Genomic DNA, 13,861 nt, shown 5'->3' with positions numbered 1-13,861 from the left:
CATCTATAAGCTGGAAATGGTTCAGAGGAAAGCTGCACGCTTCATCTCGAATGACTGGCGGCAAATGAGTAGTCCCTCATCGATGCTTCGTAATCTTGAACTTAAAACCCTTCAAACCAGGAGAACAGCAAATAAAGTTAAATTCATGCATAAAATTCTTCATGGCAAAGTTGAATCTTTATCCGCTCTTGCACCTCGTGCACGTAACACTCATCTTAAACTTATTCCAATCAATGCAAGGATTCAAACATATGAATTCAGTTACTTCCCGTCAACCATCCGCCTGTGGAATGAATTACCCGTGAATCTCATATCTGAGTTAAATTATGATTCTTTTTGTAAAGGTGTCAATGAGCACTATACTTAACTTGTATGTATCATTTTAATTGTTTACATTTTGCCTTCACTTGCTCATAACTCCTCCTGATTTCAAGCTTTTATTTTAGCTCTATTCCTGCTGTGCCTTAGTATCTAGTCTCAATCTAGTCATCATCCTCTAATCTCAAACTCTCACTAATTCTATTCTTCTTTTCTATTCAGCTCAGCAGCTAGGTCGTGCATTCAAGGCAAAAGTTATTTATTTACTATTAATGTTTCTGCTTTCTTTTTAGCCTATATTAAACATAATACTGAATCATAATATTTAATTTTAAGTAATCATATTTATATATTATATAAAAACTTAAATGTATATTTTATATCTTATTAACTTCATCAAATCACAAGTCTTTCAGGTCTACATTATCACATCTTAGCCTCCCGTTCACTACATACTATTCTAAATCCTTGTGGTGGTGTCTTTCAGCTTCAGTCATATCTTGCTACTTCGCTATCTTACTACTTCTTCTTACAGTCACTTTTAGCTTTAGTTATTTTCATTTTATTAGGTATTTTTTATAACTTTTTATTTTCAATATCATGATAATGTACGTTAGCGTATTATGTGATCACTTAATAGAACTAGAACTAGAACCTAATAGGCTGTTCCATTAAATATCCATACATGGATGGACGAACCTTTTCAAGTCAAAAGAAAATTTTTTTTTAAAGACCCATTGGAAAAATTCTTCTCATGCCTTCAAGAGATGGTCGACGAACTAAAATCAGTGTCTTTTTTTACCTTTACCTCCTGGAAATGTTAGTGACTTTAACACCCTAGAAAAATGAAAAATTACTCCTCTGGACCTCCCCCCCCTCAGATTTAATCCCCTGAAAATGTTTGTCCACTCCCTGTACAGATACAAAATAAAACGACCTAAGCGCTAATTGAATTTTAAAATATTCGTTCTTTCTCAGATAATTCAAAATAAAAAAGACAGTTCAAAAACAGAAAAGTGATAAAGTGCATTGGTGCATGTATACTGGCTTTGAGAAGACGTTGATTGATATTTTACCATCCTTCAGTTGTATTATGATGAGTACTAAGGTAATTCTTATCTTATTGCATTTCCTTGTTCTACCTCTAGAAACTGGTTGCTACCATGTTAGAGCTAAAAACATAATTGTTTGGTAAGTATCTTTTAGCAATCGCAACATTTTGCGACATTTCGCGACATTTCTAAATGAAATTGTGATGAGAAACAAAATATTAGCGCACAATAGTTCTTTTGGAGAACGCGACGGCCTATTGAATAACTTATTACTCCACAACAGTTACCTAGAGACAAAATAAATTTATCACGCTTTTATGGGTTGAGGAAAAGTAATGTATGTGGATTAATTTGTAATTCAATAGGCCGTCGCGTTCTCCAAAACAACTATTGCAGTAAAAAGATTTAATAGAGTCCTCGCCAGTTTATTTTCGCCACGGCCTTGCTTCAGAAGTAGAGCAAAATAAAACGCTTTGTATTAAAAGATATGTGTTTTTATAAAGTTCACAAAAATCTTTTAGTAAGTTGAACCATAGTGTTCACTTGCCCCCGTAGTAGGGTGGGGCATCAAATGACAAAGACAGTAAATTCAAGATGTAGTGTTTTTTGTGAAAATTCAACCTATTCTGCGCAATTACAAAAAAAAATCTAGTACATCAAATGAAAAAAGTTAGACTTGCAATAATTTTGACATATTTACAGGCTTGAAAAGGCCAAAAAATGCCCAGGGGAGGGGGGAGGGGTTCGACCAATTTTAAAGAATGACATAATTCAACTTTTTTAGTGATGATTTTAAAAAGCCTATAAAATGTTATATTTTGTGGCTACAGTTAAAAAAATTAATTCCAATGTCCCAAAATGACAAAAATTTATTTTGCATTTGAAACGAAATTCCTAGTGATCTTCAGTGGCTAGTAATTAGCCTTTAAAGTGTGTGAAAGATTGTGGCTAATTTTTTGAGTGGCTAATTCTACCAACTAATTTCAAAAAGGTGTAGCAACTTCAATTTAAAAGATCAGTCACCCAAATTTTGCACAGATTACATTGAATAATAAAATTTTGAGATTATGTGAAAAAATGTGGGCTATTGATCCTTGAAAGTGAAATAATGTGGTTAATAGACTTAAAATGAACCCAGAGACAAAAGTATTGAATAAAAAAGTCTAATCGTGGAATTTGAAAGTTTGTTGCTTGAGACGCTTGAGATGATACTTATTGAATGGTTTTGTTTTCATTTTCTAAGGATACAGCATCAGAAACGTGAATTTAAGTGGCTAAATACTCCTTGCAATTGTGATGTTTGACTTGAGGAAAAACGTTTCAACAGGCATTTTTTACGTACTGACTTTATTCACCATGTAAAAAAGCTGTAGTTACGAAATTTTGGGATATTGTGCTAAATATGTGGCTAATTCCATCGAAATACTTTTTGTAACACTTCCTGTATGATTTTGTGTTAAAATGTGTGGCTATTTGCATACTTAGTAACTAGTAGTTTTTCTTCATCTTAAGCGTAATTTATAGATTTTCCCTGTCATGTTTTATTGCCACAATTAATCACATATCAATTTTAAAGAAAGGCATGCAAGGTATCAAAAGAAAGGCAATGAAATTTTCGAAACTTTAGACAAGGTTATTTTTTTCACTCACGATGTGAAAAAATGTGGGTAGCCTTTTTAACAATCCGTAAATTTTAGTAAGTCTTTTTAGCCACGTAGAATCACAGGTCAACTATTAGTTGATACTTTTGAATTCAGAAAGTGAAAATTTATATCTATATTCTCAAACAATTCAGGTCTTTGGAATTCTTTTGTAAATGGGTGTGGCTACCATTAAAAATAAGGGCCTTTTTTCAAAAAAGTGAGAATATTAGCCGCATGATTTCACAAATTAGTAAGTAAATACTTCAAATATGTTCTATTTTTTACTAATTTTTCAAGAACACCAGATTCATTATTTTCATCACTAGTATTCATTTGCTATATTGTTTTTTTAATTATTGAAAAATTATCAATACAGCAAGTTCGAGCCACAATTTTTCACATTTATCACTTGAAATTCTTTCACATAAGTATATGTTAGAAAAATTCAATCTGTGATCTTCAACTTTGAACCAGTTCCAAATGTGGATATTCAATATGTGCTTAATTGAGGCTATTTCAAAACAAGATAGAAAAAGGGTAATATTAGCCTCAAAACTACACATTTTGATAAAAAAAAATTCCAGTGAATTCCTAGAGTCCTAATCCACAATCCTGTATTTTCGCCTCTCACATGAAACATTTGCTAAGAAGTTACAAGACATTAGCCAAAATCAACAAAAATTGCATTTTTCCAATGTGTCATTCTTTTTTGAGCAGAATCTGGATATTTCGATTTTGGAGAGATTCTGTGGCTTCTAGACTATATTCTCAGCCCTATTGGAACAATATTGATCTTTTTGATTCTGAGATTCTAAGGACCAAACTCAGACTTAGGTCTAATGTTAAAACTCTTAGTTAACATTCTACGTTCCAGAAGAAAATTAAAACACTTAAAAATCATTTTTTGGTGTTTAAAACTTGGCAGGGAATTCTCTTCTTAATCAAATATTACAAGTTTCTTTATGAGAGCATCCAAAATTTTGACGTTTTCTGATTTTCTTAACTTTAAGCTTATAAGTGTTCTTAACATGCTCTTAATTATTTAACCTTTTTGTGAGCATTTTTGGCCATTTTTCTATGAACACATCGGGTATTTTAGAGTCCGCAAAGCCTTAAAATGTTCTTAACTTGTTCTTTATAATTTTGTCCATGGAAGGTGATTTGTTCTTATAAAAAAACGTGTATTTCATTGTATATTTGCACTGACCTTTATTATAAGTTATTCAATGCAATGCAAAATATTATGATCTGAGTTTTTTTGATATTGGTACCTGCGGAAAGAGTGCTAGATCTGATGTAGCGCTGTTTGTCGGTAGGCAAAGTTTCAAACACTACAATGGCTTCTTTGCGGGTACCAACTTTCAAAGAAACTTCAATCAAAGATGGTGGATATAGCTTGGTCCAGGGATATATAGATATGGTCAGTGTATATTTCGCATTGCAGAGAAAAGCAGCGTGGATTGCACCATCATTTGATGACTTTGGAGTGAATGCTGGCGACAACCAAAAGAGGGGGTATCAGAAAAGAAGAACGCACAAAGAAGTGATTGATCTCATTGATGTTAACAATGATGGCAAGAAAGGTACTGTTGTTCTTTGTTTATACTACAGTGGACTCTCCATAACTCGAGCAAGCACGGAGAACACTTAAATCTGTTCGAATTAAGAAAATTTAAATTTGCAGATTAAGGTTTATAAAGCATTTTTAACTATAAAGGGACCATACTTAAGGCTTTATAGAAGTGCATAGCATAAAGCTAAGAACAACCTTGGGGGGGGGGGTACTTAGGCTAAGTGAAGGTATAAGTATTTACCGCCCTTAAAAAAAAATCAGAAAATTCTATCACAATTCCATTAAGGACTGGAAAAATAGGAAAATTTCAAACTTTTTTTCCCCAAAAAACATCGAGATTTGGTCAAATCAGTTCCAATAAGGGTCGTAAAATTCACAAAATTTTCCTATATTTCTTATTTTTAGTTCCGCTAAGAGTCCGAGGTTCGAAAGGCGAGTGGCATCCCCCCGTCTACCTAGTAGCCCCCCTCCAGGGGAATAACTAACGATATGTTTTATTTTAAAGTCTTCACTTTTGTTTTAGACGAATCTATTCCATGGGTGGATAAATACAAGCCCACTTGTGAGGTAAGAACCTTTACATTCTGTCTTTGTGTTTTTTTTTGAAAATCTCTTTTGAAGTAAAATTGACACCTACGAAAGTGTGTATTTTCAAATTGGACAGCAGGCCGCTATGCTTAAATGCAATATTTTTACAGATGACAGGATAAAGGTTGGAAAAAAAGACAACAATTTTTCTTTAGAGTTTTTTAAAATATTAAGAGCAATAATTAAAGAACATTGTAAGGTTTTTTAATGGACTCATAGAAAAACATACGAAAATACTCACAAAAGGGTGAAAGTAAGAATATTTTTAGAACATTTATAGGCTTAGAGGAAGTAAGAACTTCCAAAAGCTTCTTAAGATTTTTGATGTTCTTATAAAAAAACTTTCCGCCAGAACTAGTCCAAATTAATTCTGCAGTAAAAGGGAAGGTCGTCGAGCAACATGTTCTGATATCATTTTCTTGTAGGAAGAGTTGGCGATACATAAGAAAAAGATTCAAGAAGTCAAATCATGGTTGGAAACAGAGGTATCAATTTATATTTTTCTTTTAAATCACCCTACTCTTTAGCATCATGGCACCGCACTTGTTCAGTAGCGTAGCCAAGACTCAAGAGGGGCGCAAAATTTGTGTAGGAGGGCAGATTTTGATGACACTCTAATCAGCTTTTTACTATTAATAGAAAATTAGAGTGCCATAAAAATCTGTTCTCCTACACAAATTTTGCGCCCTTCACTCATTGTACCAGCTTACAGCTGCTGACTTGTGCAAATTTTAGGGGAAGGCGAGATAGGAGAAACTGTGACCTCTGCCTCGGAAAGTCACAGAGCACTGTAGGTGAAAATAATCTCTAAAGAAAATAGTCAAACAGTTCAAAAAGGGATCTTAGAAATGTTAGGAAAAGGTCCGTCTATTCATTCGGTGAATACGACAATATTGTGGGTAGATATGGTAGTTTCATTTGTATATCCTGATGGAAAATAACTTTTTTATACATGAAACGAACATTTCTATAAGTATTTAAGTAGACCGGTGAATTTTATTTTTGCGTCTTTGGCCGATATATGTTGAAGTTTCAATGTTCTTTGAAATGTTTTTTGTAATAACTTGCAATCCAACTTCCTTGATCCAACATTGACGTGAAATATCTTGATTTATGTAAATATTAAAGAGTAAATTAAAGGAATTGGGCTCTTCTAGTAAATGTCCGTACATGGGGGGAGGGTTTGCGGATATATATTGGGTAGCGAAACAAAATTCATCAAAATTTGCCTTGTCTGGGGGTAAATTTGCTCTGTCCGGGGGTAATTTGGGTTGTCCGGGGAGTAAACTGATGCTTGTCCGGGGGTAAAAACCTGTCAGTTTGTCTGGGGGTAAATCACTGAAAATTGTTATATCCTCCACCTTCCATATTCAATTTTTTTCTGGAATCAAACATCGAGACAACTAATCAAAAGATTTTCTTTCTTCGCTTAATCTTTTAGACTTCAACAGGACAGATCTTATTGTTGACAGGGCCTGCAGGGAGTGGGAAATCAGCAGTCGTTCACACTTTGACTAACACACCTCGATACACGTTGAAAGAATGGATCAATCCACTCATGCAAGAATATGATCGAGGTTTGTGATTTTGTGAAGGCAGTCCACGTTTCACGGAACCCTAACTCTACCTTACTGGCGAAATTAACTAATCTAAAGTCCTGAATAAACGGCTTAACCCGATTATTAATAGCGCTTCGTCGTGCAAACGTCACGATTATTACTTCTCTCATTTGACCGAAATTCAATCCCACAATCCTTTTTTGTTTTAATTCAAAAGTCGTGAAAGTTATTACTTTTTCTTTGTAATTGAGTGTAATTTGCGTGCAAGCATAATTAACGCAAAGGTTGACGGGATTGAATTTCGGTCAAACAGAAAAATCAATGTCTATTTTTAGATTCGCTACGGTATGCTATTATCGATCATTTTCCGGCCCTCTTCCCGTTTATTATATTTCACAAAAACTTTGGATCCCTTCTTAAACTTCAGCAAAATTTCGGACCCTCTCCCTTTTATTTGAACCCCCGTTTAATACGGGACCTTAAAGTAAAAAGTAGTCCCCTCTTAGAAAGATTCTCTACCATCCATGTTACCCTACGAAATACGAAAGCAATACTGAACTCTTCCATCCGCTGGAAATGTCACTAAATAGACCTTATCGGAGTTTTTTATTTTTTTAAAAAAGCGATGCATTGTGGGATAGTTTTGAGTGTATTACAATAGAAATCTTTTAGGAATTCCTCGAGGGAATTCTATTGTAATACACTCGAAACAATACCACAATGCATCGCTTTTTTAGAAAAAGCAGAAACTCCGATAAGGTCTATTTTGAGAATCTCTAATGGATTTTTGAACATTACAGTCAACTCACACTAATTCGAATCTCTACTATTCCTTTCTATCTTTCTATAATTCGAACTAAAATATCGGTCTCCTTGGGCCCAGGAAAAAAGTATTAATAGTTTCCTGTAATTCGAATCCTTTTCAAATTCAAATTCTTCGTCCCTTAAAGATCGAATTAGAGAGTCGACTATTGTCGAATATAGTTTTTTATTGTCTTAGGGTGCGAAAAAAAGACTGGGACGGTTTTAGGATAGTAAAACGGACAAAAAATGCCCACGCGGCAATTGGCGGCTACGGTCGAAAAGGTGTATTCGAACTAAAGTATTGATCTCCTTGGCTGGAAAAAGATTTAAATTACTCCCTGTAGTTTGAATCGTTTTCTAATTCGAAAAAAATAGTTTATGAGAGAGAGTCAACTTGACTCTTCATAGTTTCTAGTTTCATTAAGTAGGGGGGTCTTGGGTTTTGATGAACCAAAAGCAAGGGGGTGTTAAAAGTATGACTTTCCTAAGGGGGAGGGGTTGCCAGTTAAGAGGGGGGGTTGCCAGTTAAGGGGGGGGTCTTCTTGGTTAAGGGGGGATCTTCCTCGAATTATGCGAAATTTCATTTTTTTTCTTTTGCAATAAAGTTATAGGGTGAGGGGGTGTGAAATTTTAAACGAATTTCCCAAGGGGGGGGTTGGCACTTAATGGGGGTCCTCTTATCTAAGGGGGTCTTGACCCCTCTAGAAACTATGCTCTTAATTCGAATTTTAACCCTTTGTAGAAAATCGGCAAGATGCGACAGCGAGACAAGAATCTCAAAGTCAACTTTTCCACGACTTTTTGTTGCGAGCCAACCGGTACACACAGTTGAACTTGTTTGCCAAAGATGAAGTTGATTCTGACGATGGAAATATTGAAGATGATAGCAAGAAAATTGTCTTGGTAGAGGTATAATGACGATTCATTTCTCGTTACCGACCAAGGTAATGTTCAGCCGTTATTGTTTCGTATCGATCCGTTATGGTTTTTGAGAGTATTCATATCGGTTCATAAATGTTCGGAGTAGGAAAAAGGAGACATTAGACTTACGGTACAAAGCAAAAGAAATTGAAACAATTTCGCTCTATTATTTTCATCGGCCCGGAATGGCCCCGTTCTCTTGCTCCAAAACGTTCCGAAACCAGAGAACACTTCCGATTCGTGACAAAAATCGTAACCTCTGACCATGAATCATAGGCGTAGCGAGATACCCTGCAAAATTTAGTGCAGACGTTGGCTGCGTTTAGACCAGCCTGGCATTTGTAATTGCTTGCAGGATTCTTTTGAATTCTATTGTTCCGCGCAATTGTTCGGTTTGTCAAATGCCTAATGATGCCAGCGTGTTGGCATTTCGTTGGCATTTGAAATGCCATTTTGAGCAAAGGAATCCCCTTTTCTGGCATTTCAAATCAAACAAAGGAACCAAAACAAAGAGAAAAAATGACATTTTTGATTTTTTAAAGTATTTGCACGTTTTTTATTCAGTTCTTTCTATAGATTGTAAAATTTGCAAGATTTGCCATAGCCTAGCCCTACGGCAAAAAGTTTCAGTCTTAATGACTGCAGTTTTTGAGAAATTCCATGCTTTTCACTGTTTGATCTGTCAAAGTTGAGCTTGAGGGAATCACCTTTTCAGTAATGACTCTAAAAAGACGATTCCTTAAATACCACGACAGAAAATACAATCTAAAAGCTATTAAAATCGAGTCCCTCATGAGCAAATGCCAAATCACAAATACCAGTTGGTCTAAACGCAGCCGTTTATGACGTATTCATTATCTTTTGATAAAACAAAGACAATAATTACAGTTTCGTAAAAACCGCTCCCATCCATAAATTTTGCCTATGATGATATGGTCTAAATAGTGGAGTATAATGTTTCGAATCGTTTTGGTTTCAAATTTCTTCTTTTTTGACGCTTCAAATTTTCGATGTTCAAAAAGAGTTTCGGTACTGTTAGTTTTGAACCATTATGTCTGGATATTTTTAAATTTCACTACGATCGTTTGGATTTTAAGTAACTTCAGTTTGTTTTTTGAATATCATAACATAATGAACAAAAAAAAACAATCTAATAGTAGAACATTAGATTTTACCAATTGATATTTGATCTATGCAGGACTTTTTTTTTTTCGCTAGGACATGCCGAACTTTTTGTTGTATGACCCAACAAAGATGCACAACATTCTAAGGTATGGTCTTGTACCCTTGCTCCGTATAATCAAGCTTCCTGGACAATTATTTGATTTTTTTTTTTGCGATTGTAAAGGTGTTTATTCTATTACACTATTACTAGCCGGTACCCGCCGGTTAAAGCTGTTGCTGAGCGCACTTAAAGTTCTTTGGATGTTGAAGATGACTTAAAAGCAAGATGAAATTAAAGATAACAAAAATCTCTTCAAAGTTCGATTCTAGCCCTCCCGGGTGACGTATCTTTTAAGCAGGAAAAACAATTTTAAATTGTGTTCTCAGATCAGGGGGGGGGATCGGTAGTAAAATCTCAGACATAATGAGACTAATAAAAAATTTTACTACCCAGGGTAGTTAAGTACTAAAATGGGTGGTATCTATGTGTTAAATGTTGAAAAGATTTTACTACCTGGGTAGTTAAAACTGGTAAAATTAGCTAATTTTAGCTATTTTTGTAATTCTTTCAATTTTTTGGATGACTTCTGAAAAAATCTGAAAATTTTTGTGATTTGAAAAAAATTCCTGTTGGAAAGTTGTTTGCTCAGGTTTGCTGCAAACAAAAAATTTTCGAAATTTTTCGTCGATATAAAAAAGACTTAAGACCTTAATTCTAAGGGCAAAACATTAATTTTTGCACTAAGTGAAAAATGTGTCACAGAAATTATCATTTTTTAGCTTTTTTTGTAAAATCAGACCGAAAAGCAACTACTACTCATATATGTCTGAGATTTTACTACTGACACCCCTGCTCAGATAGTTAATTTTATCTCTTCTCACTTTAATGAAAAAGTTGCTATTGACCCCACCTCAATGACGGAAAGAAAATATTCAAATCGGTTTCTGAAACAAAAAATGATTCAAAAAATCTTCATTGGCTGTTTGTGTAGATAGAAACAGTTGCAGAAAACCTTTTTTTTTTGAAACTTTTCATTGTAGTTACGCGATGTCTGTGACAGAAATTGTTTTGTTTAGGCCGGGGGGGGGGGGCACTTGAAACAAAGTCAGTCCTGGCAATTGGCCGCGGCACGAGGCAAATGCCGCGGTAAAAGCTACCGTAAATTTGATTATTCCTTGTTTGCCGCAGTAAATTTTCTGACAAATGTTAATGAAATCAAAGAAACTTCAAAAGTGCCAAATCGTTTAAGTTCTTTGTTTTCTGATCATATAGGAGACGTCTAGTACTTTGGATGACATAGGCTGTATAGGAGTTTCTCAAGTCAAAATTCAATAAACAAAAAAATGCCGCGTCAAAATGCTGTTTTGCCTCGGCAAATTTGATAAAGAGCATTTTGCCGCGGCAAAAAAATGCCGAGGCAAAAAAAGCTGAATTGCCAGGGCTGAAAGTTTAGCGATTCAAATGCAGCTTGGTTATGTTTCATTTTGATTGAATTTGTTTCGAGTCGCCCCAGACCTTAATGGGAGTGAAATTATAGACATGACACACGCTTTTTATAAAATCTCCGTCATACCTTTTCGAATTCAACAATGAATGACAATTACAGAAAAATAGTCATCGACGTATTAGATGTTTTTTACAGCCTTTTTAATGTTGCTGTTCTTCTGACAACCTGTCTTGTGATTGTTATGTCTTATTTTAGATTTGTTCTATTCTATAATAGATTTTGTTAAAAGATTTTGTCTCGTTTTGAAAAGAATTCGAATGTCTTAAATCAAAAGGTCGTTAATTACATTCGAAAACATAAAACAAAAAAGAAAAGAGAAAACAAAAAGGCAGGCAAGTCAAGGCAGAAATTATAATCTATCGATCAAAACAAACTTATCGAACAACTCAAAGTCATCTTTTAAAAGAACAAAAACATTTCTTGAGAAAACGAAAGTAACACACAGACAAAATTACATACAGACTACCGCTATTCATGATATTCATGATGTAATCTTTGTGCCTAAACAATAGATGTGGCGTAACAACTTTGCCGCCATTATTGGTGGCAAAAAATTTGGCCCGCTAACCTATTTTGTATTGAAACCGGGGGTTTACGAAAAAGAAAGCTTAATATCTTGTGACGTAATATAATAAAATTCAATATCTTTTGGAAATCTATTGTAGATAATTTAAGAATTTCAATGAAAGAGTTTTTTCTTTGATTTGGAGTATTTGGACTTTGCATTAATCTTTTCTTACTTTTTCCGGGGGTCCTTGCTTGGAAAACATTGGGGAACGCATTTGTTTTGCCACCAATAATGTTTTGATTCGGAGTGTCAATTAACGAAAATAATACATCATGAATATCAAGAATTAATATATAGACTAGCCGGTTAAGCTGTAGCTGGACGCACTAAAAGTCCTTTGGATGTTGAAGGTGGCTTAAAAAACGATCAAATGAATAAAAAGATATCTTCAAAGTTTGACACTAACCCTCTAAGCCACAAAGAATAGTGCAACTTTGTTTTTATCAGATTTAAAAAGTTTTGATTTACATTTGAAATGTTCTCGTTTTCTTTAATAAAAAAAAGAATTCGAAAGTCATTAATAAATACGATCTTTAACCTTTAGACACCGCTGTTTTTAAAAACAGTGCGCGCTGCTGCCGCTGTTTTTTTCATGAAAATGGAGGTTTCGCGGAAAATGTCATAAAATCTGAACCGCTAAAGCTTAAGTAAAAAGTAAACCCATTTTGAAAAGCTAAGGATCTATTTTTTCAGATAATACCAAAAAGACGCCTCATCACCCTTTTAAACCTGACTACACAGCCTCAAATCAAAACAGTAAAAATTCCATGTTTACGATTTTTTCACTTTTTTTCTTTTTTTTGAAAAATTGAATGAAAAAAGTGGGTACAAGGTAAAGATTGGTCCCAGAAAAATTATTTTGGTTTTAGTTTATGTATAGCGCCCCATTGTGTGAAATTTCAGGGCTGAAGAAGCTCATTTCATCTCAAAATCTAAGTTTCGGTGAAGCACACTTTTCCACCAAAATCGACACTCTGGCCACAACAGGTAAATTAAGTGGTCCCGTTGCTCTAAAATTGGCCCTGCACTTACCTTAAGCCTGTAAAATTACTACAATAATCATAACAGACTCTCTATCATGTAAATTCCAAGCAATAAACACCAAATAGTGGAAAAACTGAGGCAAAACAGCCCTGAGTTGTTGGAGCTAGAGATAGGCATGTATGTCAGGAAATACCCCCTGAAACCCCTTCAAACCACATAGAAACTGCCAATAAAGGTTCTCTATCTCATATAATGATATTTATATGCTGAAACCAAGAAAAAACCAGACATAAACATGACTTTTCAGTCCAAAAATCCATCAAACACCCTCTGTCCACCACTAAAACGATGTTTTGTTGACATTTGAAAAATACACCGACATTGAGTTCCGATATCTCGAGATGTATAAAAGCAGGACCCGTAAAATTTTTAAAAAATGAACCTTAACCCCTATCCTGTCTGCTAAATTTTATAGAATAGAAAAATTCAAACTGGTCTTTATTTTATTAAACTTTGAAAGGACCCCAGTATCAAAACGTACGTGGTACGTCTCTCGGCCTGTATATATGACGTACGTGGTACGTCTCTCGGCGGCTAAAGGTTAAATACATTCGAAAACATTTCAAACAAAAGAAAAGAGAAAAACAGGATCAGGCAAAGCTGGAGAAATTAAAATTACTAAATGTAGATGGCCAGGCTCTATCCGATCTGTCAATCAAAACAAACTTATCGAGAACAAAAAACATTTCTTGCGAAAACGAAAGCATAACACAAAAACAAAATGACATACACAGTACGGCTATCAATATATAGATAATAACTACCCAAGTTACTCTCACGTTAATTACAACAGCTGAACAAAATTTGAGTCAAGATGATTTTCGAAAATGCTATCTTTTGCGTTAATAAAATTATCGCACTCATTTTCCCGCGTGAAAGACTTGATTGGTCATATACACGCTTTTTTTTATAAGAATGGTGTAAATCCATTTCATCGTGGATATTCTTAAATTTTTTAAATTTTTATTGGTGTGAATCCTTAAATTTTTTTGGAAAAATCATCCTAAAGTACACGCTTTTTTTTATAAGAATGGTGTGAATCCATTTCATCGTGGATATTCTTAAATTTTTTTGGAAAAATCATCCTAAAGTACACGCTTTTTTTTATAAGAATGGTGT

General features: G+C 34.4%; 1 protein-coding gene across 1 annotated transcript; it reads left to right on the top strand.

Moving 5' to 3' along the window:
- Positions 1–1,300: 1,300 nt before the first annotated feature.
- Positions 1,301–9,873, top strand: LOC136824680 (cell cycle checkpoint protein RAD17-like). The gene is made up of 8 exons (XM_067080668.1): positions 1,301–1,426; positions 4,458–4,596; positions 5,110–5,153; positions 5,600–5,659; positions 6,616–6,751; positions 8,280–8,446; positions 9,677–9,729; positions 9,834–9,873. Exons 1-8 carry the CDS (start codon positions 1,355–1,357, stop codon positions 9,871–9,873), a joined length of 711 nt encoding a protein of 236 aa, XP_066936769.1. The 5' UTR covers positions 1,301–1,354.
- The last annotated feature ends 3,988 nt before the right edge of the window (positions 9,874–13,861 follow it).

This window comes from Clytia hemisphaerica, unplaced genomic scaffold, assembly GCF_902728285.1.
Source record: "Clytia hemisphaerica strain Z4C2 unplaced genomic scaffold, Clytia hemisphaerica genome assembly, whole genome shotgun sequence".
Classification (NCBI taxonomy): domain Eukaryota; kingdom Metazoa; phylum Cnidaria; class Hydrozoa; order Leptothecata; family Clytiidae; genus Clytia; species Clytia hemisphaerica.
This window is presented reverse-complemented; position numbering and strand designations above follow the sequence as displayed.